The 27737-nt window shown below is 37.3% G+C and overlaps 1 protein-coding gene across 1 annotated transcript; it reads right to left on the reverse strand.

The window, feature by feature from the left end:
• On the reverse strand, positions 1 to 26103 carry LOC105627519. Its single transcript, XM_012208799.1, has 8 exons — positions 25995 to 26103; positions 6818 to 6919; positions 6631 to 6740; positions 6096 to 6271; positions 2108 to 2338; positions 1435 to 1582; positions 1118 to 1262; positions 1 to 1006 (listed from the first exon to the last, which is right to left on the reverse strand). Exons 1-8 carry the CDS (start codon positions 26101 to 26103, stop codon positions 759 to 761), a joined length of 1269 nt encoding a protein of 422 aa, XP_012064189.1. The 3' UTR covers positions 1 to 758.
• Positions 26104 to 27737: the final 1634 nt, after the last annotated feature.

Consider the following 27737-nt stretch of genomic DNA (forward strand, 5'->3'; position numbering starts at 1 on the left):
TTATATCTGCTATCGATTTATATATTTATTTAACGTAATAATTACACTGAGATTACAAATACGCAATTAATAATTACTTAGTAATTAATTAAGTCGCATTTTAATATTACACCTCGTCGCACGACTAGGTCTTCATCTTTCTCCGCTCGCAAAGGCCAATTTTCTTTTGGCAGTTACTCAATCAAGAGATACAGCAGTTACTTATGATATAATTAAAAAAGTATAATAAAACTAAAAATTGATACGTCGTGATTGAAAATTCGGCGGTCGCAGAACGGAGAAATCATACGTTACTGTTTATTATGTTAACGCCATTAATTCACTTTTTTAAGCTTTTTTTTTAATTTTAAATTCGATAATTTTATTTTATCGAATTCATTGTCTAGTACATTTGATTCTCATTAAATATACTTTAGTATCACGCATAAAGATATTTTAATATGGACGGCAGTTTTTTACATTGAAGACACAAGTTTCCTCTTGAGAAAATTATTGCGCTTGGAACATCAACATTTTAAATCAAATTTCAGTGCTCTTCTAGACACATATAGACATATTTTGATTATATACAGTCTATGATCACAATATAATTAGTGATTTGCGATTATGACATATCGACATCTCTCGATTATTAATGAGCAAGTTAACTGTCATTTCCAAAAGCGGCACTCTCATTTTTTTTCACATTTTTAATATATCGCAGACTGCGTTTTATTTACAGTTAGCAATTATTTGTCAGGAAACATAAATCTCATTCTCTATAGGAGTTTGTAAAAGCAAAGAAAAATCAGAAGGAGAGATAAGTTCAATGTACTACATGAGGAACCATTGAGTACCACTTCGGTGACTTTATATTTAAACTGTTCCTTTATTTCCTCCGCGAGAAACGCTCTTTCGTGTGTTCTGATTGTCGTCGGATCGGATTGCTCCCTGACTTCTTCGGCGATCACTGCCCTCTCTTTCGTGTTTGTTCTGTTTTTTCCCTTTCTGATGAATCCCGAAAATACTAGCAACACAATACAAGATGTATGTACACATCGTAATAGAAGCCATAAACATGATAAATGCACGATAATTATTCAAACGTTCATTTGCTTTATGAGATGAAGATATATACCTGGATCAATCATGATGTCATCCACGGAATCGACCTTGATGAACGTCGACATGGTTACCTCGAATAATTTATTCTTGTCAGTGCTGGACATTTCAATGGCTCGCCTTTTTCTGCCGAAACCGACTTGACCGTTGCTGCATTCAATCTGAAATAAACATATGTTTTAATAAACTCATTGAAAGGACGGTAAATAGTGACATCGAATGAAGAGAAAAAAATAAGAGATAAGAACCATTGTAAATGGTATAATTTAATTAAAAAATCGCTTGTTTAATAATTGGGCACTAAAGAATGATGAAAGAATGATGAAAACATACCCCAGGACATTTATCCAAACAGACGTTAACAGTACCGCGGAACTGAACGTAAGTACTTTCGGGGAACTTGAAGGCTCGGAATTTCGCCGTCAGGAAGTCACCATCCACAGTGTTGAAATTTTCGAACAAATAAGGATCGACGGAGCACCTGCGCGAAAATTATGCTATGTTTTATGACATATAAAATGATGTTTTTTTCAATTATAAGAAATTTGACTGATAAGAATACATCAAATACGAGAAAGAATTCTATTTTTGGTCAAAGTAGATCTTGGTGCTTAATATTTGTACGCAAATTTTTGCAAATACATTTTTTAGTTCTATATACTGCGCATTGATTCAGACTTGAAACGCAATCATAAACCTGGGACCTGAAATATTAATATCTCAAATTAAATTAATCAATTTAATAATGATGTTAATAAGTATTTTAAAAATCTATAAAGAACATTTATTATTAAATTGATGAGCAATTTAACTTGGGATATTAATTAATATTTTAAGTTTAGTTTAAATTTGTGATTGCTGGTGTTTGCAAAAATTTGCATATATTTTGTAATATTATTAAGATTTTATCTGATATCTGATTGAAAATATGATTGAAAATGAAATTCTTTCTTTTATATGATATATCTTCAATTGCGCTGCAACAGCATCAACATGGATCAATTACCCGTTAATAATAATCGTTTCTTCCTGCGTCTTGGTGTCGGTGACCAACATGTAAGTCACCAGCAGGCCGTATATCGGCGCTGAATCGTTGTCCAAAAATATTTCCATCTGCAACGGCGTACCAGGACTGACATTAAGCTCTCCGGTCACCAAAACTCCACCCTGCCTCACTCCAACGCCGAGGATAGGAACTGGTGCCGCTCCCGAAATTTCCTCACGTATATCGATCACTCTAAAACAGATAAATAAATTCATTAAAAATTCCTTAGAAGATTCCTTAGAAACTATAAATACCAGATATAAACAAGTGCTATTTAAAAACGATATTTATAATAAGCTTTTAAGTTAACTTCAAATAATATATTTCTAGAAATTTTTTGTAAGCTTTTCTTCTTTATAATTTAGACTTTCTTTACAGATGCAATGCGCCTTAATTTATAGATTCAACTGTTATGAATCGCTTAAAATTTAAATCTATTATTGATTGTCACATGTCGAATCCATAATGAACTGCATGACAAACGGAAAGAATAAAAAAAACCGCAAGGTCACAATTGCCTACTTTCCAAATGAAGTCATGAGGGCGAGCACCTGACCGGTGCGGTGATCAATGTTGCGTATCCAAATATGCAATTCCAAACCAGCGGCAGTTTGTACACGCCAAAGAACATCACGATGACCTACGATGCCATCGCAGTTATCTCCATAGGAAGATTCAACCCACTTTATGGTTTTTGTGCAAAATCGCGGAAGATTATGCGCGACCCGAGCACGATCTACTTTAACGAAAAAAAAGCAATTCATTCGTGCATGCTCGTTATATTTTCCGCATACGTAAATCAATTCTAAGCCGGTATACATGTGCTCCAGTTCGTGCAAGCTCATCTCTGTTGCTTCCGCGACGTTCTGGCATCATAGTTATGCGGGCGGCATATATCGTTGAAATCACGTGCAGTGACAGACGAAGTAATGAAGACGAATGTTTACCAGAATGGATAGACCGTGAAATTACCAGACTGCGAAGAACTCAAACACGGCAAAGAGGAGCGAGATCCTGGTAGATCAAGTTCTCTTTAAAATAAAAAGTTTGCGCTCACACCTGATGAGCATAGAATGAGCATATTCGATAACAAGATATCAGGTACATCGGGAATCATTAGTCATTATTATGATAGTGACTCGTGTTATTTTACATGATTTCCTTCTTGTAAATCGTTTTCCTTTTTCATTATTTTCAACACAGAATAAGCTTTGTTAAACTGCTTTTCGACGCGTGACGACCTTTCGCATACGCTTTACAACATAAAAACTGCTTAATTACATGACTTATTTTCTATTGAAAGGGACACGGGATGTGCCAGGCATGTTCATTGCAGAGAGAAATTCATTCGAGTATTCGAGCCGTCGTTAGTCGTTAGCTTGAGGAATGCTTACAATTTCTTGTATTTAACAATTTCTTGTCCGCTTAAATTTTCTTCAGAAAAGAGAAGGACTAACAATTATACTTTATAAATTAATTAGATTCATCTCGGAATACAAAAAAGTACGCATAATGCAAAAGTCGTGCAGTTTTATCAATTTAAAGAGATTTTAGATCACGCGACTCGGATTCGAGATTGTCGCATAGTACAATGTCGCTATTTAATAATTCAACAACAGAGATTATTGTTGTGAAATTGACGTATAATTTATGAAACGTTTTATAAAACGTTTACAATTATTTTAATAAAATAAGAATAATAGAACCTATATGTTTTTTGTATTTAAAAGTTTCTAAAATGGAAAAATATTTTTGAAATATCAAAATTATAATTAAGCAACAGAAACATTAAAAATATTATATAACATTTTATTATAAATATTTTTGAAAAAGGAGACTCCAGAGGAGTCATCCGCCATGAATTAGAATCTCGATGGCCGTCGCGATAAAAATTCCTCGCTATGTTTTCTTGAGAGCATGTCCCCGGAGGATACTTGAAGAATGTCGACCGACGAAGCGACTTTCGTTCAGGAGAAGACAAGAGATCTACCGACAAACTTCTCTTCTCTCTCTAATACTTTGGCCAATGTTAAAATCGCTCACACGCTCATGTTGTGGCTTTTCCACCATCTGTATAAAGAAACCGTTGGGCAATGAACTTTTTTGTCGTATGTCGCACCATAAAATCGACTCTCATAGTGTCACCGTATGTCTCAACTATGTGTATACAGAATGTTCCGCTATTAAATTTCTCGGCGAGCTTAATAAGTATCTACTTAATGTCGATCTCCCCTTTGGAAAAAGATTTCGTGAGAGGCCGTCACTTGCGTTGTGACCGTTTAGCATTCAGCTTCAAATTCCTTGGCATCTACTCAAATGATAATTCTAGAATTCACTTGAATCTGAGGCTGAAGGAAGAATTTGTTATTTAATCACGTCGCGGAAGCTCATTTCCATAATCAACGTTTATTCCTTCCATCTTCCTATGCCGAGCTATACATCGCAACGTCTCTTTTGCCGTGCTCGATGCAATTTTCCCTGTATCTCAATCGTCGGCCATTCCTCGTCTATTTCTGCGTACTCACGTCGAATCGCACGTTTCCCTGGAGTAAACCGTAGATCAGGTGAAATAGCACGGCACGAGCTGGATGTGAGTGACCCGTCAAACGATTTTCGAGGCGAAGAAATGAAAAAAACGGGAATGTCGATTATAGGCTTCGCGGATTGAAATATATTACTAGTTTTCCAGCAGCTGCAACATGCGTTCGACCCGTTGTGCAAATAAATCAGACGGCTGCATCTTCGACTCGCTTACAAATTATGAACTCCCAATGATAACTCCCGCAGTGGTCTAACTGGCTTTCTGCATGTATATTCAGGTCAGGTGAGACGTTTATTCGTTCGAATGTGGATCGGTCAATCGTTTTGCAATCATCGAATTTTCCACACAATTTTGCCGTCCTCAATAAAATTTTATAACCGTCTGTCTTATAGGATTATGCAGATCGACGACCAGTTTTATTTTTTCGGCGGGAAGTCGCCGGCTCGCCCGTTTACCGATTGAAAAAAAAATTTTTTCGACATGCCCTAGAAGATCGCCTGATAATAAATTTAATGAGACATAGTTAATACCCGTTTTGTGAAGCTAACGGCGTAAACAAGCTCTACATTTATGATGATGCGGGAAATGATAACGTTTATATTCCATTTGGGTGGCGCAGACGTAATTGCACTTCATTATACAACTTAAAATTATTTATTATATAGCATCATTTCGAGATATGAAATAATAATATAAAAGTCTTTCAGAATTTTTTGTCGGAGATAAACGGAAGAAGGCGTGTATCGCTTAAACAAACTGTGTATTCTCGCTTTGCTGTTATCTTTAGTAACAAAATATCGATTGGGAAGCAAGCAATCTAACATGATGAATGTTCTTGTTTTAAATAGTCTGTAATAAAGCATGGCTAATCAATAATAAATGGTGTTTTCTGCAAAACTAGACTCGTTGACCCGATAGGATGCGATTGTGATGTTCGCCAAAACGGCAGGTCAGACTTCCGTACGAAGAGGAATTTTTCTCTCACACTTGCGCTCGAGAGGCGCAACTTCCGGGTAATTAAACTCACTCGTTTGCCCACGTCGAGGGATCATTTCGTACGAGGAAAGTGTGAGAGAGTCTTGTCTATCGTACGACGCGATTAACACCATCGAATGACTGGCGAGAAATGAAAAGCTGCGAGGTCCGAGAATCTCTTGGGACTGCTAAGTCAATCTAATAGATTTGATAAATATCGCGCTCATTAGCAGGATGCGCCTCCTTGCGATTTCTTTTATTTACGTTACTCACAATCTTCGACTTTATTACGTGTTATTACTTGTGCCACGATGAATTACGTATATTTATCGCAGCAACAAAGCGAATGCGATTGCGCTCGCATCATGACGAATGCCGGATACTTCGTGTCATAATATCAAACGTTTTAATGTCGAATGATTGATGACTTACTCAGGTTCCTGAAAGCCCGCCGGAAGAACACTCCGCCGTACCGCCGTATGATTGGCCACGATGGCGATTTCTGGCTCTACGATAACTTCGGTGATTACGCATTTCACCGTGAACGTGTGTTTGCTGGAATCCGCAGGCTCCTCTACTATAACTCGATGATAGTACATCTTTTGACCCTGTGTCATCAAAATTTATAATCTCAATACAACGACGCTATATCCCGTATTATATAAACGCAAGAATTTCCGTGCAACGTTAACCCTTCGAAGATGACGAAGAATCTGTTGGACTCACTCAATTAATCTCTGATTTATTAAACAATTCAATTTTTTAAGTAATATTACAAATTTAGATTATTCAGATTTTTATACGAGTTTAGTTTTACCATCTTGGTTCCTTGAAATTAATTAGTTTTAATTAACATAAATCGAATGGGCTTTAAAGATTTTCATCAGATCCAAAATTAAAATGAAATGTAATATGTAATATGCACAATAGTTTGAGACCGGAGTATTATGTAAAATAAAATTATTACCGTGACTTTGTTGACGACTCTCGTGATGCCGCACCGTAACATGTCCTGTTCCAGCAGGGATAATTTAAACGTCGCTACGCCATCGTGAAACTGCGGCTTACAAGCCTCGTCTGCAAAAGAAATTCGATGTAAGTCATAATTATGATTTATGTGCAGCGTCTAAGGTAAAACGTTCAAATATATTCACCCGGAAAATGTTTGAATTGTTGGAGATATATCTTCGCTTGTGGACTACTCCTCACTATATCCACTTCCATCAATTGCTTGGTACATCTTACTTTGCTTTGCACTGAAATGTAAATATAAATATTCTATAAGAGACGTGAAAACAGTTTTGCAATATATATATATGAGATTTAAAACGTTTATTCTCGTAGATATTCAACGAAATATATAATATAGAAAGTTTCTATAATTTTTACAGGGAAAAAATAGGAAAATTATACAAAAATTTTAATTCCAAAAATACAAATGGAGGAACGATAAGCTAATTCCTAAAATAGAAATAAACTAGTTTTTGTAGATAAAAGTTGTTTGTCCTTTCTTTTACGATGTACATATTAATTGAATCATTTAATATTAATCGCTCAAATCGATACTTAAAAATATATCTTGATAAGAGAAAAAGATTTTCAAGACGATTAACGATTTTGCTTCATGGAAGGATGAGCAGAAGTTAGCCGTATCCGCAAACTAAATTGCTGTATACCACAATAATTGCCCCATAAAGTCGTAAATGTCCGACCTTGAAAAGTGAAGAGCGCAGCGATGCGCTCGGAAAATACGCGGTGATGTATATCCTATTGGATTAGACCCTGTTTATTCACAGAACATTATGATAGATACTTTCACCGTTATCGAATGACGTCAAGCCACATATCGAAAGGAATATATACGCGTTCTAATATAATGAAGAAAGTTCAATGAGAGATATATAGTATAGAAAAGCCTTATAATTTTTACAAAATAATTCAAGTGTACCGCAATTTTTTTCGTATTTCTATATTAGAATACAAATTCTTTTATTAATTCAAAGAAAATTCTTTCTTAGATGTTAAAATAATTAAAATATATTTAGTAATCTAATAAGATAGTATACATAATACATTTTAAAATATTAATACTCAAACAAAGTCTTCATCAGTTTATCTTCAACAATTTAAATAATAGAAAAATCTAATATTACACAATTTTACATACTAAATAAACTTATAAAATAAAGTAACAATAAGAGACCAAGTCATAATTAAACTCTTTTATCATTGTTTAAATTAGTGTTACTCTACTCTATAGCATATACTTCTTGCTTAACAAAAATACCAGAGATATCCTTAATAATCTATAATATCGTTTTGTCTATTAACTTCGAAGATTGTGTCCTCGCGAATCTTCAAAGCAGGAAGCAGGAACAATCTCGGGGCTATCGTCACAGGCATAATTCAACATTAATCTCGGAAGATACGCGAGGTGGCAATATTTTCCTCACACCTAACGCACGCGCTTTGCAGCGAGCTCGGCGAGTATCGGGTAATAATTCACGGTGTGGTATCATCGTCACGTGCGCAACGCGCAACTATTATAGGGAACGTGGAGAACGTTCCCCCACGACAAAGCAACTGAGGACCTGCGAGTTTCACGCGATGCATCCGACCGACCCTCGGTCTGCATCCTGGAGCATGTAGCTGGCCTCTGGCAATCACCCGGCCAAGCCTTCCGTCATGTCGCGATTCCCGATAATGAATGACAGAGCGAACAATCGCGAGCTTTGACGTTTTAATAACGCTCTGCGAACGTCGCTGGTATCATTAATTTTCTGTTAGACCTTTTAGATAGGCACTGACTTGCTCGAGACAAACCAATTAAATTAAAAGTTTTTTCTTTTCCTCTTTTACTGATTCTTTACACATATAACTTCAACATATAACTAAGTTAATATTCATAGTCGGATCTTATATTTAAAACCATCTCAAAATAGTCTCAAGATGTCACAAGCCAATAAGGCGGTATTCACAATCCACTCTTATTTTAAGACTTAAGTAATGTCTTAAGATACTAATACAGCCTTCTGATTAGTTCATGATACCTTAAGATTATAACGATTCTATATTTAAGACGATCTTAAATATAGAACCGACTATGAATACCGATCACAAAGCAGTATTAGCATCTTAAAACATTACTTAAGGTGATTTTGAAATAAGAATCAATTATGAATATCAATCTTAGTTATTTTCTATATATGTGTCTAAGGAATACAATGCAGGGTACCGATCATGTAACTTTTTCTCTAGAGTAGAAAAATTTGTCTATTAACTTCAATAATAAAAATTTTCAACTTACACGTTTTTGTCCTAAGAAAAAAAGTTACATGATTGTATCCAGGTTTAACGATGGAAAGATAAATAATGCAACTAGACCGAGATGATTCAATGAGAAATAACCCTGGAGCTGAATTTTTACATGGTTTAGCAGCTCATTTGATCGCTCGAGGACATACTCCAGAGAGAAAGAGAAGAGGGCTTCACGCATGTTCCGCGCGGTCCGCAGGAGTCGTCTCATTCGAGGCAAAGATAAACAAGCGCCACGTCGGCTGACAGACGCTGAACGACCGGTAGAATGTTTAATATACATTGTAGGCGAGCGCACACATCAGGAAGTGCACAGGGAGACTGGTGCCTTCTTTTATTTCCACGGCAGACAAATTGATGTTCAGCGGCAGCCGGTCGGGAGTCCGGCGCACTCGCTGCGTTCGGATTGCAGTACTCGAAAGGATTAGCAGGTACTATCTGACAGGCGTTGATCAAGTCCTCGAGTCCGGCGAGTCTGTGCGTCGTTGCCGACAACGGTGACGAACGGCGGATCGAAATGACATCGACGATAAGGCTGCGGAAATCACTGGAGTATTTTAACGGGACCATACGTCTCCTCGGCCGGATCTTTTCGGAACATAAGGAGAGATTATCTCGAATCTCGAGCGCGTTTCTCATCTTTATCCACGCAATGCAATCATGTCACGCATGAGAACGACCACCGCGCGAAGACGGTCGAAGGGTATTTCCTCTCTTCTCGACTCGAAATTGTTCTGTCTGCTTAATATGCACCGACTCGTTTTCATCAGCATACTCACTCGCTCGCTGGGTGTCGACAGCCAGCGACGTGACACGCCGTCGTTGCATTTTTCTCCGTATTCACAGCGGAAGGAGCCACTTTCATTTTTTTTTTATTTTTTTTTACGGAGGCCATCACCTCTGACACTAAACGTGTCGCGAATATTCATCCCCTCCCTTACCGCTAATGACTCTCTCCCGGTCGTCACCCTGGTTCCCGTTCCAGGCGCTTATCTAGACTTTATGCAACGTCTGTCAGTCAGGCCGTCCCGCGCACGCAGTTAACGCGTAAATTACGTGACTGCGCAGCGTGTCGTTTTTAAATATCCCTACGAAGCCACGGCGGTCTTTTCCATTAGCAAGTTAAGCGTTCCCGCGAAGGTAGCGAAGGCGCGAGTCGCGGCTGATCTTCTGCCGATCTCGGAGGAGGTCCGTGACCTTAGCTTCCCTTCCCCGGCCGCCGCTTCCCGCCGAGCTACCACTCTTCTACTTCTTCCTCTTCTTCTTTATCTTCCTTCACCCACTGTTCTTTCCTTCTTCCCGAGCTTGCCACGGCAACGCGGTTTTTCCTCAGCTTGGTCACCATTTTCGAAAACAACGATTCAGTTTTACTTCCGCGTCTGTATTGTTCTGTCAGAAAGTTATTTATAAATCAGCTACTGGAATGGAAACCATCAATGCGCAAAAAATCTTTGAGCAAGAAAGTTCAGCTTTACAGACATTTAATAGATGATATGCTCTGATTGCTCTGTCTCTTCTTTTCTCGTTACAAAACATTTTCAAGAAATCAAAAAGAAAATTCAAAAATGTACTTTAATTTACTCTTCATTTTCTTTCAATCCTAGCTTCAGAGATGACGGATTAATTAAACCAAGGTTGAAATAAACTTACGTTGATGAAACTAACTCTGAATTAATCAAAATATGTCAGGGTAGAATCCCTTCGTAATATTATTCTTTGCCGCTCTGTCCGCCCCGAACGCGAATCTACCCCGCCTGAGATTATTCACGCTCACGTATTATCAGGCGTAATTATCAGCTTCAAATGTGGTGCACTTCGCTAATCCCTCGATCTCGGCGCGAGGTCCGTGAACCTGACCTTCTTCCTTTGCCTTCTTCACGTTTCTGCTCCCTTTATCCTTCTTTATTATTCGACGCTTCTTATTTCTTCCTGCGCTCTTCTTCTACTATTAAACTCGAGAAGGTACTACATATTACCTCCGGTCCTCCCGTCGATCCTGGGAGAGTTCCGCTTCTTCTTCCTTCCTCCTTCTTCCTCTTCCTTTTTCTTTACAACATATACTGCTTGCAGTATTACCGGTCACCCCCCGTCGTCTTTCGCGCACTTCGACGCGCCTCCTTCAGCTTGCAAGATTAAGATTTCCGCAAGATAACCGATAATGACCTCTCGACTGATGAGGAAGACTTCGCGACCTTCAACCTCTTCTTCTTCGTATGCCTTCAACGCACGGGCTTCCGCTTTTCATACGTTCGTCAAGTCGATTCATCATTTAATTCGTAGGACCAAAAATGAGTTCTTCATTGACTCTTTATAACCTGATTCACGCGACCCACTCTCTTATATTCGCTTCCATTATCTTCGACGCGGTTTTTGCCCGACGAGCTTACCGCACTGCCACTTTACTTTCGTTTTTGCATTCCCGTTAACGCGCCTAAATCCTCTCAAGAGTAACGAGCCCATCGCGCCGTAAAACGCTACGTTATGTTTAGTCTCAAGCCGTTCTCTCAAGATAAAAATTATAATTGATCCTAAGAAGATTTGATCCTAAGAAGAGAAGTAGTTAGGATTCTTCCCTTTTTCTTCAGGCTCACCTGATTCCTATTTCAATTTATATTTCTATAGTAATAAAACTAGCAATTCGGTTATTCGATGACTGGTTTTGCTGCTGATAACAGTGCCAATTTCTACCAACTCGATGACACTTTATTTTCTTTCAGTACAACGTGGGATTCGCAAACGGCTACCTCGTTGTGCTACCGAGAAGAAGCAGAGAGTAAATTGCGCCAATTTACGATCGTCGGAATTACAATAATTTGTGGTCATTACTGTGAAGTGTTAAGATGAGAACCGAGATGAATAATTACATTTCTGCACGGCTATGTTCGGGCTCCCGCGAAGATCGAACATGTAGGATCGACGGTCCTGCGTGCAATAACATCTTTTCCGCTTTCTGCAGCGAGGCAAAAATCAACGCGCTGCCTACCTATTACGCTTGAATACTTCGTTGTTGTCGGAAGCGATTAAGTTTCAAATAACGTAGGTATGTTAGATCAGTTGGTCCTGGAGTACAAATATTCGTGTAAGAAGATCCGCGGTTTCTTCTTTCTCTCTTTCTTCTTCTTCTTCACGAGATAGTTATTTTCGTTGTACTTATTACGTCGTGTAATGAAACAATCTGTCAATTTTTCTCCTGCGAAAGCAAACAAACCGAACAACGGTAACCGCGACGGCTATGCATTACAGTAATCAATTAATATTCGTGGGGAGTTATCGCGTGCTGTGGATAACAGTACCGATGAATGATTGGAGGGAGAAAAATGAACAGTGATTGCACATTGCAGACTTTTTGCGAATTGCGAGCAAAGCGATATAATGATGACATAGGAAATCCCCATATGATGTAACATTTTCCATTAATGTTATCTATTAGCATTATCTATTGTAAATTATATAGCTCAAAGATAATAAATGAGAACTGCCAAACTAGTTCTTCGTTCTAGTGTATATTGGAAGTTGGAAATTGATTACAAGAGGCCTGTTCTTTTTGGCTGAACTTTTGCACCGGTTCATCTTTCTTTCTTTTCTCTCTGAGGAGAAAAGAAGAGGAAGAAAGATGAACTGGCAAAAATTCAAAAAGAACAGACCTAAGGTTTCGACTTAAACGCGATCATCTTCAATTGCTGATGGAATTAAATAATTATAAACAAATATAAACAAATAGAAACGTTAAAACATAACATATTAACGCAAAAATAAAGTAATTGCATATTTAACGATAATTTTGTCAAGTTATCGTTATATATATATAGCGTGCAATTATACTGTCATAAACCAGCTGAGCTCAACCTACATTTATTATTGAATATTAATCTTTCGAACCTAGAAATTAATTTTTCATTTTTTAAACACAAATCGTCAACAGCGCGAATCGATGTCGCAAAAAAGATACCATCGCGCAACTCGAAATACGATAACGATTGCAGAAAATATGAAGAAAATATATATCTTTTTTTACATTAAGATTATAAATATACTAAGTATGTATAATTATTACCCTGATTCGCTGCAATACCGGCTGTAATACTCGGTGAATGACATTTGCTCGTCATTTAATTTTCGCGAATGTAAATCTTTATAGGTAGAATGTACTTTGATCTTCGCTTGGCTTATTTTTATTTATTTCTGTTATAGCTTACATAGGTTTCGAAAAAGTATAGAGAACGAATATGAACATAAAAATCATTAAATGATACGCCTCCTCATTTTGTAATTATACTTCGCATTAAACGGTATAATTTTCAACCGCTATTACTCCGATTGTATTTATTCTCTTCTCACGGTCTTGCTTAAGTGGCACAAAAATCACATAATTACATATCAGATTTGATTTCCTACTTTTATATATTTCATCTTATTAATTTTAATAGTTATTTATTAAACATTACATGGATACTGTTCCCTTTTTCTTCTTCAGGAAAGACTCTTTATCAATTTTACTGATACTATCGGTGATCAACAAAATTCATGAGTCATACTGATTCTTTGCAAAACATTTGTTAATCACTATGTGGCAAATTCAATCACTGTTTATAATTCTAAGGGTGCAGTCCTATGAGGTGTATTTACCGCGTAACCGCGTAATCAATCAGAAGCGATCCGCTATTGTGGTTTCGCATTTTGTTGATTATTGATTGATTACGCGGTTACGCGATACGTGGTAAACATGGGATTCCATCGTAACGATCACAACATCTTTGTCGATCAGGAATCACTTGCGTTATCGTTCGCGGGGTGTTAGGCGATTAGATCCATAACGAGGGAAGGGTTACATAACAGGATCGAAAGTTCTTAATAAATACAATGTTACGTTGAATGATATATAAAAGAGGAACGTAGGCAAGCTATGGCGAATACACGCGATAACGGTGATTCCATTCCGGTTGCTTCTGCCTGCCGCGGCAATACGCGCACACCGATTACAAGGGCCGCCAACTCGGTAAATCACTAATCATCAGTGATCATTAGCGGCCCACAATTCTGTCGATCGAAACGACGGAATCGCCGCGCCGGGTGGCAAGGGGGAACGGTTACAACCGGGTACAGATTGTCGAGGATTAGAGCACATGGAGGATGAGGCACGTACGTCGATGGATATCTTGTTAGTGCCTTCCTCGGTACTTTCTCTGCCGACTTCCTGGATCCAACTGGGCTATTATGCCCATCGGGAAAACGATGTTTCGGTTGCGATCGGATTGGCACGGTCTGATGATTCGATGCAAGTTTGCATGGCAAAACTTTCCGCGAACGATAATTATGAGATAAATCGCTCTATATGATAATAATGTAATAAATTTTGATTGATTTAAATTTTGATTAATTTAAATATTAATTACTGATTGATTAGTTTAAATAATCATCGCTTAATGGTTATCAAAAATTTAACAGTAAGTTTACGTTAGTATATTTATTAACCGGTTTACACGATCTTGATTTTCTTATTCGAAGAATAGTTTCTAAAACGTTCAATATTTTTTTAATTTTACAGGAAATTGAAAAGAGATATATAGTTGATACGTGAGCAATAGTTTTCCATTAAAGCATCATTTTTCATAAAAATAATGGTTACAACGTTTCTCCAGATAGCTCTTCAATAATCATACGATTTGTTCTGACTAAAAGTATGCGTGCATCACATTTATTTTTTGATTTAACTAAGATCCTGTGTTTATTCTCCTTCTACATAAAAATCTGAACACGAAGCAAACATCTTCCTTTGGCAATGTCTTTTGAAGATAAACACCGACCAATCGTGTAGAATCTGTAAGTTGTATTGCGTATGTTACAATTTTTATTTTTAAGCTGGACACGCCACACGCAAAAGGCAAGGAGAATCGCGTGATAGGAGTGAGGCGCGTCCAGTGACAGCATTACAATTCGATATCACGACAAGCCGAGAAGGCGAACATTGCGAGCATTGACCGAATGACTACAAATCGCGCGGAAAAGAGATTTCCTTTAAAAGCGACGGTCATCTTTAGAATTCAGTGTCTCTCACATCGTTAATATCGGCGCTACCGTACATCGCCATCGCGAGTAATCGTCAGCGCGGAAACAATCGATCGTCCATCACATACTAACTCTCTTGGAAAGCCCTGAACGGTTAGAGAAGATGGACGAGTCACACGCAGATAAGGCGAATCAGAGAACTGAAGCTTTTCCAGGAAACTTCAATCCTTATTCTAACTTGAAAGCGTCATTTTCCGATGACCAATTTTATCAATTTTATCACATTGCCTCTATGATTTTTTAATATTTATAAAAATTAGTTGTGGAAAAATATCTTAGTCCTATCCAAGATACGTATTTCTAAACAATAAAATATTTTTTCACGAAAATTAGGTATCTTTTAACAAGCGTGTGTATTAAGCTAAATTAAGATAACAATTGGAACATGTTTTATATTCCACTTCCTGTTGGGACTCTCCTACCTCCCGGAGCGCGTCGGTACGGGATGCTGTGAAAAAGTAATGAATTATTTATGACGTCACGCACTATACAAATTATACGCGCTACCGAGGCTTACCGTTATACATGCGTTTTCGGTAATCCCTACGACGATTAAGTCGACGCCCCCCGCAGAGCGTAGCTGCACGATTATTTAAACAATTTTATAACTCGAGACGGTATGGCAATGCATAAAGCGCTCGCACGCTCGTCGTTATTTATAATCCATTGTGCACTTTTCAGATCTAGATTCTGGAGATCGCTATCTGCAAATCGTAGTGAATTATATAAAATTTCTTTCATTTTATTTGTGAATACTCTATAGTAGAAATCATCAATTACTTCATTGATTATCAAAATAATAATCATTATAGCTTGTTATTAATTTATACATTATAAAATGTAAAAAAAACATAAATCATAAATATATGAATTTTGATTCAGATTTCGCGATGTTGTCAGTTTTTTTTTTTGAGATATTAAATGATTCAACTAGTATAATTCTAGTATAATTCTATGACGGTAGCTGTGATCACAATCACAATTCTCGTTTATTACTTTACAACGACTGTCGGTATTACACTGACAAGTATCATCTGATAATCAGTCATTTAAAATCGATTTACTCTTCGAAAGTAAATCAATTGGCTGAGATAGAATCTCGCGAAGAGATCCTTTGTTATCCTGGATGCTTTCAGGCGTACGCGGCTGTCATCTCCAAGGTATCGAATCGAGTCCCCGAGTTTATCTAACTTCCGGCAGACCACTTTGTTATCCGTACTGTGCTAGATGCAGTCCGTGCACGGAATACATTTTCCAGAGGATACTCGCAGCGCTATCTGATCACAGAATTTAATTGTTTCCTCGAATCCCTCTTTCCCGCGGAGGTGCTCAGTAAGTGCTTAGTAACGCGGTAACGTGGATTCTACGTGGATGCATTATCTAAAATATAACACTTAAAAAAAAATCTGCAAACCGTTCTCATTCTCTTTCCTTTCTAACGACAACGCGTAGATACCTTATCTAATGATATTCTGTGCTATTTACGTGCTCTCGACTACTGAACTACTTTGAAATATTTTCAAACGCAAAAAAAGCAAAGTGCTTTTAAAAAGAATAATTCACTGCACAAAGAATAAAATAAAATTTTAAAATAAAACTTCAACATTTTATTCGTTTTTATTAGGCTCGTTTGATTAACTGCCATATGATCATTATTTGAATTTACAATTAGAATATAGATAAAATGTACACAAGGACCATGGCATTTGATGGAATAATGATAAGATGCAGGGATAATTACGGAGTGTGAGTCATGAAAAAAGATATAAAAAATGTTGCAATTACGACGAATACGTCACAGAAGGAGGGAAAGGAGGAACGCGGTACGCAACAGCACAGACATAAATGTCAGTAAATACATAGCTGCGATATCGAGGTAGGTGCAAATGACGAATGATAGGAATAATTATAGGTAATAAAATGAAATAACAGAGTATGACGATCCTCCGTTCCTGCGCGAAACATCATTCTCACTTTTATCCACTCGATAATCAATAGATCAATAACCCTTCGCGAAAAAAACAGATTCATCATATTACGGAATAGCATTGTCTTTCTGGCACAATTATTAAATTGTTAAATCGAGTGCGCACTCTGGTCGTGTCATTTTCTCCCCAATTAGAGTAATAGCGATCATTTTTCACGAACGATCAATAATCGCTATTCACTTCGAGCGGCCTTGAGTATAAATGTTCACTTCCCTTGCGCAAGTTTCTACTTTTACTTCTACTTCGTTAAGATTATTTCGCATTTTTATGATGTCTATCTCCCGCTTCCGTATAAAACGCCGCACAATTATTTATCTGCATTAGCATTAATTTTCGATTAATTCCATAACTTTATCAGACGGTTACACTGAAAATAATCGTAAATGCGCGCAGCTGAGTGCATTTGTGCAATGCATCGTGCCTCTGTGGAATGAAAACACAGCGATCGTCTCGAAATTTATTCTATAAACGTCACAGCGTTTAATGAGTCTTTTTCGTTGCTTTCATTTACGCATGTATTAATATTAAAGTAAGTAATCTAATTAACATAATCCAGATACCAGATATTATATAAATTTCTAATGCTTATATTAGTTAAATCTCGGCAATTAAGCAAAGATTATAATCGATTTGGTTTTCTATTCGAACGTGTCTTTAGTCTAGATCTTTGACATCATGTATCTTAATTAATAAAGGGGGAGCAAGCAGTAAATTTGGCAGACATCGGCCTGGTGATACACGACATCCGACAAAAAAAAAGATCACGTGTGATTAATGATTAGCTGATTATACACGTGTCTAATGACGAAGTTCGCGTGTAACCTGGCTCGCTGCTCGCTGGATCATTATCAATCATGAAAATGAACGTTCCTGATAGTGAGAAAGAGAGCACAGGGCGTAAGGAAAACAGCGATTTATACGAATTAGTTCTTTTGCCGAGAAGAGGAGCGAACCGGTACCGAGGAAAGTAGCAGGATAACACTTCGTGATAAATGACACAAGTTCGGTGAGCAAACAATTTCGTTCCGCGCATCATTCGTTACATCGCGATTGATGCTCCGCGGATGCGGAACACCGTAAAATCAAAGTTTTTCGGTCCTACCGGCACTTATTCTCACTGCATCCAGTTGCTACCAGGAAATGTTTTATGCAGTACATTTCCTGGTAGCAAGTGGGTACATTTGAGGTCATGCGGTCAATGCTAATGAAAAAAATTGTTTCATTGCCGTTATTGTAAACTCGAAAGATTGATTCTTTAGAATTCTGCTACTTCTTCTTTTAGAAGATTTTACGATCAAATCATTCTTCGGGTGCTTCAAGAAATACTATTTCTTCATAACAAGTCCAGCGCTGGTAAAACATTTATTTATAAATTACTTATAAATTAAAACGAAAAAAATGTACTGACTGAAAAAATGAATGATTTGAACATGATTGATCATCTCAATCGAGTGTCGTTTTTTCTTAACTCATCGTGAACTCTGAAGAATTTTTAAGACTGTTGCTTCTATATTACTTTAATCAGTTTCTGATTAATCCACAGAATAAATATAATGCACATAATCTTGCTCCAAATGACGAACGTCGATGAGTGAACATTATTTAAATTATTTAAATGAAAGGGAGCAATAAAAGATCATGTTAGTTATTGTCAAAGATTGCAAAATCACATCCGTTAACATGAAGCAGAGAATTTATTCCCTTGTCGATCGTATCTTCACGTATGCACAGACATACATGATACGCACGATGCGTGCACACGCGTGAATCCGTAACGCTACGCGTGTACCGGGTGACACACGTGCACGCAAGTGGTTCGACCGGTATCCGCCATATTTGGCTGGGCCTCGTATATACACACACATGTGATGTACAAACATAAGAACTCCTGGGAGAAGAGGTCATGCTCACGAAAGGTATCGACATAAAGATACAATATTCCTTGAAGCAATAACTCAGTGATACCTCTAAAAAAAAAAATCTAAAAAAATGTACAATCTGCAATTTTGTGAATATCTAACTGATACATTTATTAGTCAGAGAATGGAAAGAAATAATTATAGTGATGTACATTAAATGTGATATTCGTTTGAATATAGATGCATAAGAATTATAAAATTTGTATAATTAATATTTAAAAACATGTAATTAAAATTATGTTTAAAATTTAAAATATCAGATGATTGTGTCCCATTTAATAGATAAAATTTTATTATGTAGTTAACGGCGAATATGGAGAAATATCAATCAGAAAGGGAACGCATTCCTATATTGCGAAGAAAAAAATAATTACAAAAAGATAGCGAGTTTATGAGACTTTGGATATGTTGAGATCATTAAACGCGTGACGAACGGTTCGCCTTTCTCGATGGGTTGGGTCACCATTCATAAAAGCTATCGCAAAAATGACGTGTCAGGGTTCACTATCCATCCACGTTCTTTTGCTTGTGCCACGTCAAGATAACTGTTCAAGACGTCATTTAATTTGTGAGTTACGAGAAATTGAACGTTCATTGTCATTTATTGCCACTTCAGGCGTATTCGATATGCCACATTGACCTTCGATCACTTCCTTTTTTAATAAAACGTGCCTGTGATAGAATGCATGCGATTATCTTTCGTGTATAAATAATTACATAGGAAACGTTTTTCTGTTCTCGAATAGCTCATGAAACTATAGGGTCATCGAGCGAGAGAACATTGAAAGGTGTGACGAGAGGTGCTGAGAAGGAAATACGTCAAATGCCGAAGAAACCGAGCACGGGAGGTTCTGTCTAGTCAGTGAAGGAAAAAGATCCATGCCGATAGCACGCCTAGATAGACTGACTGAAAAAAGTGTTGCCGTTACGTCAAATGTGCACGACAGTGCAACATCGATTATCTGGTACATCAGTGCGGCAATCGATCTTGAGATAGCCATCTCGAGACTTCGATTTCTTTGCTTGATTAATGACATTTTAATAGATCAAGTCACGCTCGTGCATCCCTTTTGCGAGCCATCGCCCCACGTATATCTCTTCAGACATTTATTTTATTAATTTCCTGTTGCTTACCTCCGCATTATACATAAGTCAGAGTTTATAAATCGTCATTATAAAATTTTTCAAACAGAACAATTATTTATCGTCTAAACATTAAATGGAACTATAAGTAAGTACATTCCGTTTTATTCTAGAAGGTGTTAAATATTATACCTTACCTCTCTAATCATTAAGATGATTGTTTTTAATTCGATTGCTCAATTCTTATGACTGTTTTTATGAAACAAAGTTGCATAATGCGATTGATCACTCGATGATTAAAAAAACTCACCTTTACTTTCAAACATATAAAATATCATACATACATATTGAAAAATGATTTGAACGCACAGTTGACAACAGTTGGCAATTTTGGCAATAATTTGAAGATGGAAGGAAACGTGTTTTTTCGGTATATAATGCTTTTTATTTCTATAAAGGCACGAATGCAATTCAAGAAAAGATAAATAGATATATTCGGTTACATCTTTGCCGTGAAAAAAATTTCGTTCAGAAGAAATGGATCTCGAAGATGCTTCATACTTTGATCGATCTTTGAAAGAGGGATTGCTTGATAAATGACAGAATGTTGTCGTATAAAATAGTGTACACTTAACTAAATGCTGTGTATTTAATTAAAAGTATTTTCAACTAACAACATTTTGCGTTTGAATTTTGCTCTAAAAACCAAATGAAGTTATGTAATTACTCCACTCAATACTATCAATAGAAATGAAGACATTGAAAGATTTGTTTTTTCTCCCTTTACGTGCATCCAAATTTCTGTTTGCCTTAATTAATCCTTTTTTTATTTTGTTGCATATGCCATTTGAATTAAAAAAAAAGATTTTAATGATTTGACCTTTTCCGGCTGACTTCGTCGATAAACACGAATCGATTAAAAAATCTACAAGCCGAGAAAAGTCCAGTCATATTACTGGAAACCGGAGCTCGGTCTTTTTGGCCTTTTCTCGATGATCTCCCCAGCGCTCTGTCAATGTGTCTGTGTAGATTGGCAACCGGTTTTCCTATGGCCTCTCCCAACCGATTCCTCACTCCTACTCTCACTCCCACTTCTGTTTCCCATTCCAATCCTCTGCATTCCCCATACCCCACATCCTCATCTCTCACAGTGCTGTAACATTACGGTGTCATCATCCTATATCTCGCTTCGAACTAATATTTTTAAGGATAAAAACAATTAGTGATATATTTTGCAATGTGAACATTTTATATCGAATAACGTGTATTTCTGATTTAAATATTTGTTTAATGTCCTTTTAATATCTTCCAGAGTTAGAGGAAAAAACTGACACATAAATTATTATTATTATTATTTAATTAACGATTACTTGATCGAAAATATCTTTTCCTGCAGAGCATTTTTTAACAAATAGGTAATTATCTTCAAATTTATATTAATTAATCGCAAAGATAATCGTGCTACTACTCTTTCCGTAATCCAAACGAAAAATAATTTAAATAAACAAAGGAGTAATGTATCGAGTTAATTGATCTTTTATTTATTCTAACAAAGAAACTTCATTCTTTCTCATGTTACAAATATTCCTATCATTTGTAAAGTAAAATTTATAACAGTAATATACGTAAAGTGCAACCCTTCCGTTTTCTTCGAATTGATCGTCCCGTTTAACGTTCAAAGCTGCTTCAAACAGGTCTCGATATTTCAACGGTGGGCTTACAACTTCCTGGGTACGTAACTGGTTGATCTTCGCCAGTCGCATTATTTCTCATTCCCGGCCACGTGTTTGAACGCGATTATGGAGAGCACGAACGAATCGGTGGAACTGTTTTGCCCTATCCCTTTTCCGCTCGGCGAACGTTTTCGCTTTCTCATAAAACTCCATGCGGTTTCCAAGCTAGATAATGAATAAATCGACCTTCATGAGCCGCGCATGGGAAAAATTCCGCAAAGAACGGCCATACAAAAACGATAGGAAGCGAATAATTTTAAAACCGCGAGAAATCTCATTATCCTTGAACACGCGCGAGTGCGGCCTGACATTTCATTTTAACAGAGCGCGTCAATTTTCTGCATGACTCCATTTTCTTTGCCAATTGTTGATTTTTGTTTTTAAATCTATCGTCCATTCACCGATATTACGCGCCACAGCCACACGCGGAAAACAATAAATAAGTTTCGTCAGCAGACGGAACTGAATACCTGTAATTCACATTTGCGCTCTAGCAATTAAGTATGATGTTAATATCCGTAATGGCGGTAAAATAAGAGAATAAAGCGCAAGGCGCAACAACGGTGAGCTACTTAGATCGAATTTCACCTTCTCTTTCCTCATGCTTCTCCCACTCGCACGCGTTCGCCGCAAGAACGGACTGATATGTTTAAGCACCCTACTCCGAAAAGATTTTTATTACGATATTATTATACAGTGTAAAGAATTTTATTATTATTTCGGATTATATAAAAATCTGAAAAAATTCTGATATATACTTGTAAAGCTTTTAATAAGTATTAACTATTATATAGGAATTGCATTTTGTTTATTATTTTTTACAAATTTAAATTTATCTACCAAAATTCAGTCAAAATGTCGATAATTTCTTTAAAAATGTCAGTTGTCGACGGAGAGTAATTAAAAAAAGAATAATTTAATCATTTACTATTTTACGTCAAACTCTATCATTATGAAAATCTATGCACATAAAATTTCCTCAGATCGAAATTCACGATAAATCTTGCACAAACATCTCTCGTGCAATTTTTTAATAAAGCATAGACATAGACGAGTCTTCTGTTGGCAACGGCAATATCATTAAAATAGAATACAGTAATTGGCATTATTTCATTTTCATAAATCATCTTCGGTCGTAAAGAATTGTCTTCGCGTTCAGTTAAGCTTTTTCTATGCAAATCTACCTCGAAAGGAAGGTTCCAACACACATTGGCAAACATTTAATCTTCCATCGTTCATGCCTTCATGTTTTTCCCGTTATGGACATGTTAGTGCGGGAGCTATAGCTCACATTATTTGCGGATCTCCCTCTAATTCCGGGACGATAGTCAGTTAAGATCGTTCCACGCGGATTCTAGCAAAGAACGAAGGGCAGGTGGAATACATGCGCAATCACAAAACACAGAAAATTACATTCTCCGCTCACCTTCCCTTTCTTTATATGATTATCGCAAATTCCTATTTCTTCTCTCCCGTGTTCGCCTTTCCTGTGGCCGTAAGTCAGCTCAATTATGTCCATTACATGAGCCTGGATAATCAATTTTGCCTACTGGCGATGAGAATTCGATGTAACTCTCTGATGGAGTAATGATACTAGGAAGGAAGTCGATTATGATCTATCTACTCACGAAGAAAACTCGAAGCTACATAGCAAATAATGGAAGACGATAAATATACTCCTAAACATCGTGAAAAGACGTCTTTATTAAGAGATCTTCACAAGCAGATCTACACAAAGTTAATTAATTTTATTGATACAGTTAATGTTTCTATTTTATGTGATGAAACGGCCTGATTTTCAAGTGTTACAGAATTTCGTATATTTAGACCAGATAATCTTTTAGCGATCGTTCTAATTTACGTAATGATTCGTGCAATTTTCCTATACAAATATAGCCACGGTAACGTATAGGAGATCACGATGGCGTCATAGCGTGATTCATCAACGTCTGATTACTCACACACAACGAAGCACGTCGCGTGTGCACGAATTTCCGCGCGCGAGAGATTCAGAGCGCGGAATAATTATTTTCCACACACACACGTGTTACTCTCTTACACAATTCCGCGCGCAATCGCACTAATTTCATATTTGAGAAATCATACAATTCATTCGACATATCTAGCTGCTATTAGGGTTAATTAACTGCGCGTTAAGGAAGACTCGAGAAAAACAATTGGAGCAACCTCGATTCCCAAGATTCCACGATCGCAAATCAGTCAATTGACGCAATGCGCGCGTAAAAAGATATAATAAACTTCAATTTGAGTAATTCAGATAAGTCAGTTAACTTCGACATACCATTGCCCTGTCCCTTCTTGTTTGTCTAAGCCCCGCGACTCTTAACGGATAATTAGCCTTTTGTCCTCCGCCTTTGTCCTAATTGCAAGTCGCGCGAATACGTTTTCTTGATTGCAGTTATTTTTTAATTGCACGTTGCGTCAAGGATGATGTGCGCGCATTGTTTGTACAGCTCGCAATTTCACTTCCGAGAGAAACATCTCGGAGAAGAATACACTTCTCGTAATATTGTGTGACATACGCAAAGAGAATTTGCGACCGTTAAACGTGATCCGAAAACGTTGTCACGTAAACTTACCGGTGGATACGTTGAACAATTTTCAAAACTCGAAATACGTGAAACTTGTATCTTGAAGGAAGCTAAGAAACTCGAGGGAAGTCGACATAAACTGAAAGAAACATAAATCAATGCTTATATACAGCGTAGACCACCAAGAAATATTCTACAGACGTGTCGAGGACGTCTACGTTCTAAGACATTCGCAGAACATCCTTCGAATAAAGTGTACTGTGTAGGTGTCATAGGCCGGTATTCATAGTCGGTTTTTATTTCATTTCGTCTTAAATAATATCTTAAGACGCGGTCCTCTGATTAGTTCGTGACACCTCAAGACAGAACTTAAAACGGTCTTGAATATAAGAATTGACTATGAATACTGGCCAAAATTTCGCATTTAATATAAGGTCTATTCTTCTTCCATATCTTGGAATTGAATTTCTTGCACGATTCATCTTTTTTCTTTTTCTTTTTACATTGAAGAATAAAAACAAAAGATAGACCGTGCAAGAAGTTCAGTTCTGAAGTATGGAAAAAGAACAGGTTTATAAATGTAATATAACTTAGGCCCGGTTTTTCAATTGCTGGTTAACTTGTAATACTTTAACTTGATAATAATATAAAAATTGTATTAATTTCTAGACTGAGATTTTATACTGAATAACTTTTACCACCACAAAGCTATTAGTTTCATGATTAATCATAGCTAGAAAATTACAATAATTTTTACATTACCAAGTTAAATGAAGTTAGTTTACTACAAGTTAACCAAATAATGACAAACCAGACGTAGTATTACATAACAGTTACATTATTGAGTGCAAAATTATAACACTGATGTTATGTTACTTTTAATTAGTGTCGACTGCGTCGTATCTCGAGGGAATAATCTCCTTGAGTTATATTCAGACAGTTCAGATTCCCACCCGATTACCATCCATGTATCATCCTTGCTCTTCGCCGATCATTAAACACGGATGAAATGATACTCGACTGGCGCTCGAGTGGGAATCTGGACGCGCCTTTGCGAGTCATAAAACGCTCGGTCTCCAGCGTCATACGTGCGTGTTGGTTTGTTTTATCATTTGTCGGACATTGCTATTTTTATAAATAGCCGAACCATGAAGCGAGTAGGAAAGAAAACGTCTACCAACGTCAACAGTAACGAGTCTAAAGTCAGTCATAACGAGCGCGTCGCGCGACGCATGAGGGAACGTCGCAACCTTGACTGGCGCTTTGGGTAGACTATGATCCTCTCTCGTGATACCTGGTAGGCATCGCGATCTAGGACATCCTACTTAGACGCGCGTGCGTCAGGTGCTTTGAAATTTTATGATGCATTCTGCGACGTGTCACGCTACTTATTTATGCTGCGTCAACCGCCAATCGTCGGCGTAATCGGCTTGAGAACAAAGGAACGTCACTTTCATTCGCGATTGTCATGTTTTCTCTTCGTCACTGATTGTAGAACGCTATAATCAAGCGTAGACAGTGCCGCGGTACCTGTACTCGATTAAGAACTTTTTCAACATATATATTTCCTTATATTTTTCCTTGCGTGCTTATTATTTTGAATAAAATCACGATGATCACGGGATCACTACGATCACATGATTGGCTTTAAATGTGTTGGGTTTAAATCGCTCACCATTGGCGGCTGCGAGCCCGACGATGCATATCCAGCACAGGGCCAGTCTCCAGAAACGGTCAGCCATGTCCATTCTCCGGATAATTACGAAACGCCCGCGGAAGATCATGTAGTCGCGATTTGCGTGAGGAACAGGTCAACAAAGGAATAAAGAAAGGAGGATGGATGCGGAAGAGGAAAGGATGGGAAAGAAGAGGACCGAATATTTTTCAACTATCCGCGAAGGGCTCTCATTTAGATGGACGCGGCTAAGCCCGGAACCGTAAGGAACCGATTCTCCTCTCACTATCCGCGAAAGCGGAATCTTACACCACGAATATTTTCGCTGATAATGAAAAATCCGAGAATTCGCCGAAATGAGTCTTGATAAAGACGCGCGAGCGATGTTCCCCGTGCGAACACGCGAGAGACACTGATGGAATAAGAGAGTGGCGGGAGAGTTTGAACCGTCAGCAGACCCAGACTGCAGCATCGACCAGTGGCGTAGAAGTGGATCAAACATTGCGATCAAAGACAAGTTTATATCTTATTAATATCTCGAGTGTTAATCAAATGTCAAAACTAACCGATGCAAATTATGAGAGATTTAATTCTTTCATTTGATTCATGAATTCACCTTACGTAAGCAAAATCGAAACTTTAAATATACCAATGTAATGAAGATTGTGATAATGTTCTTGTATTTAAATTTTCTTCATTTTATGATTGTTTCTTTCAATTTTATTACACATATTAGTTCTAATAATTAGAAAAAGATTAGGAGAATAAATTAAACTTAGATTAAAATTAATCTATATTAGTAGAAATGAACGTGTTAACCGGATTTGGACTCGATCTGTTTCTACCAATATAGATTAACTTTAATCTCAGTTCAACTTACTCAGCATTTTTTTCTAATTCTTAGAACTAGAAAAAGATGAAGAGTAAATTAAATCAAGATTAAAATTAAACTACCTTGATAGAAATGAGCATCAGTATCATTCGTAGCGGGCATGATGGGGCACCCTGTACGCCACTGTCACCGAGAAACAAAAGACACACGGATGAGAAAGTGGCAGCCGCAGCAAACCGATCGCAATGGTACAATTGCACGTATGCGTTCCTGCTTGCATGTGTACGTGGCGCGCTTATCTGGTAACTGGAATGAGCTTGCGGGCCGGAATAACCGCGGGAAGGTATAACAAGTTCCACGCGCTAATTGATTTATAGGAAAAAGATTCATCGAGGTATTCAGATAGAGGCGTGTTCCATCACCCTGCGCCGATATAACGATACGCGAGATCTTGCGTCAGGATTTGGGCGGATCACACAAATGCGGTCTTGATATTTCAACGAATCGTGAATCGATACCGTGCTGAAGAACCTTTTACGGAACGAGTTACCTTTTATTTCTTTTTTTTTCTTCTTCTTTTTGTTTTTTGCCGAAGCACGGGCGGGCAACGTTTTAATGTAGGCGTGTGGGGCCAACGGCACCTCTCGCTCTGGGCCTTACATGGATACATCGTGAGTCATTGCCCAAAGCGGCGTATGTAAATGTGTTCTGCCTACTTTATTCATATGCTTTATGTGACCAGTGTCGCAGATAAAAAAAAACGATATTAACAGCCTAACGATGATATTTATCGAATACTATTAATAGATATCTATTGGCAATTTAGAAAATAAATGATTACAAGCTGACATAGGGTCATGGAAGAGGCGTGTGAACTTTTTCGATCAATATAATTGATGTAAAATTTAAAT

This window comes from Atta cephalotes (assembly GCF_000143395.1).
Source record: "Atta cephalotes unplaced genomic scaffold scaffold00009, whole genome shotgun sequence".
NCBI classification, from domain to species: domain Eukaryota; kingdom Metazoa; phylum Arthropoda; class Insecta; order Hymenoptera; family Formicidae; genus Atta; species Atta cephalotes.

What these genes read in the sequence shown, in the direction of transcription:
- LOC105627519 (XM_012208799.1), bottom strand. Translation starts at nt 26,103, where the DNA reads ATGATCTTCCGCGGGCGTTTCGTAATTATCCGGAGAATGGACATGGCT. An exon ending in ACAATTCAAACATTTTCCGG is followed by an intron (nt 6,741 to 6,817) that starts GTGAATATATTT and finishes TTTCTTTTGCAG; the next exon opens with ACGAGGCTTGTAAGCCGCAG. An exon ending in GCGGGCTTTCAGGAACCTGA is followed by an intron (nt 2,339 to 6,095) that starts GTAAGTCATCAA and finishes TATCTGTTTTAG; the next exon opens with AGTGATCGATATACGTGAGG.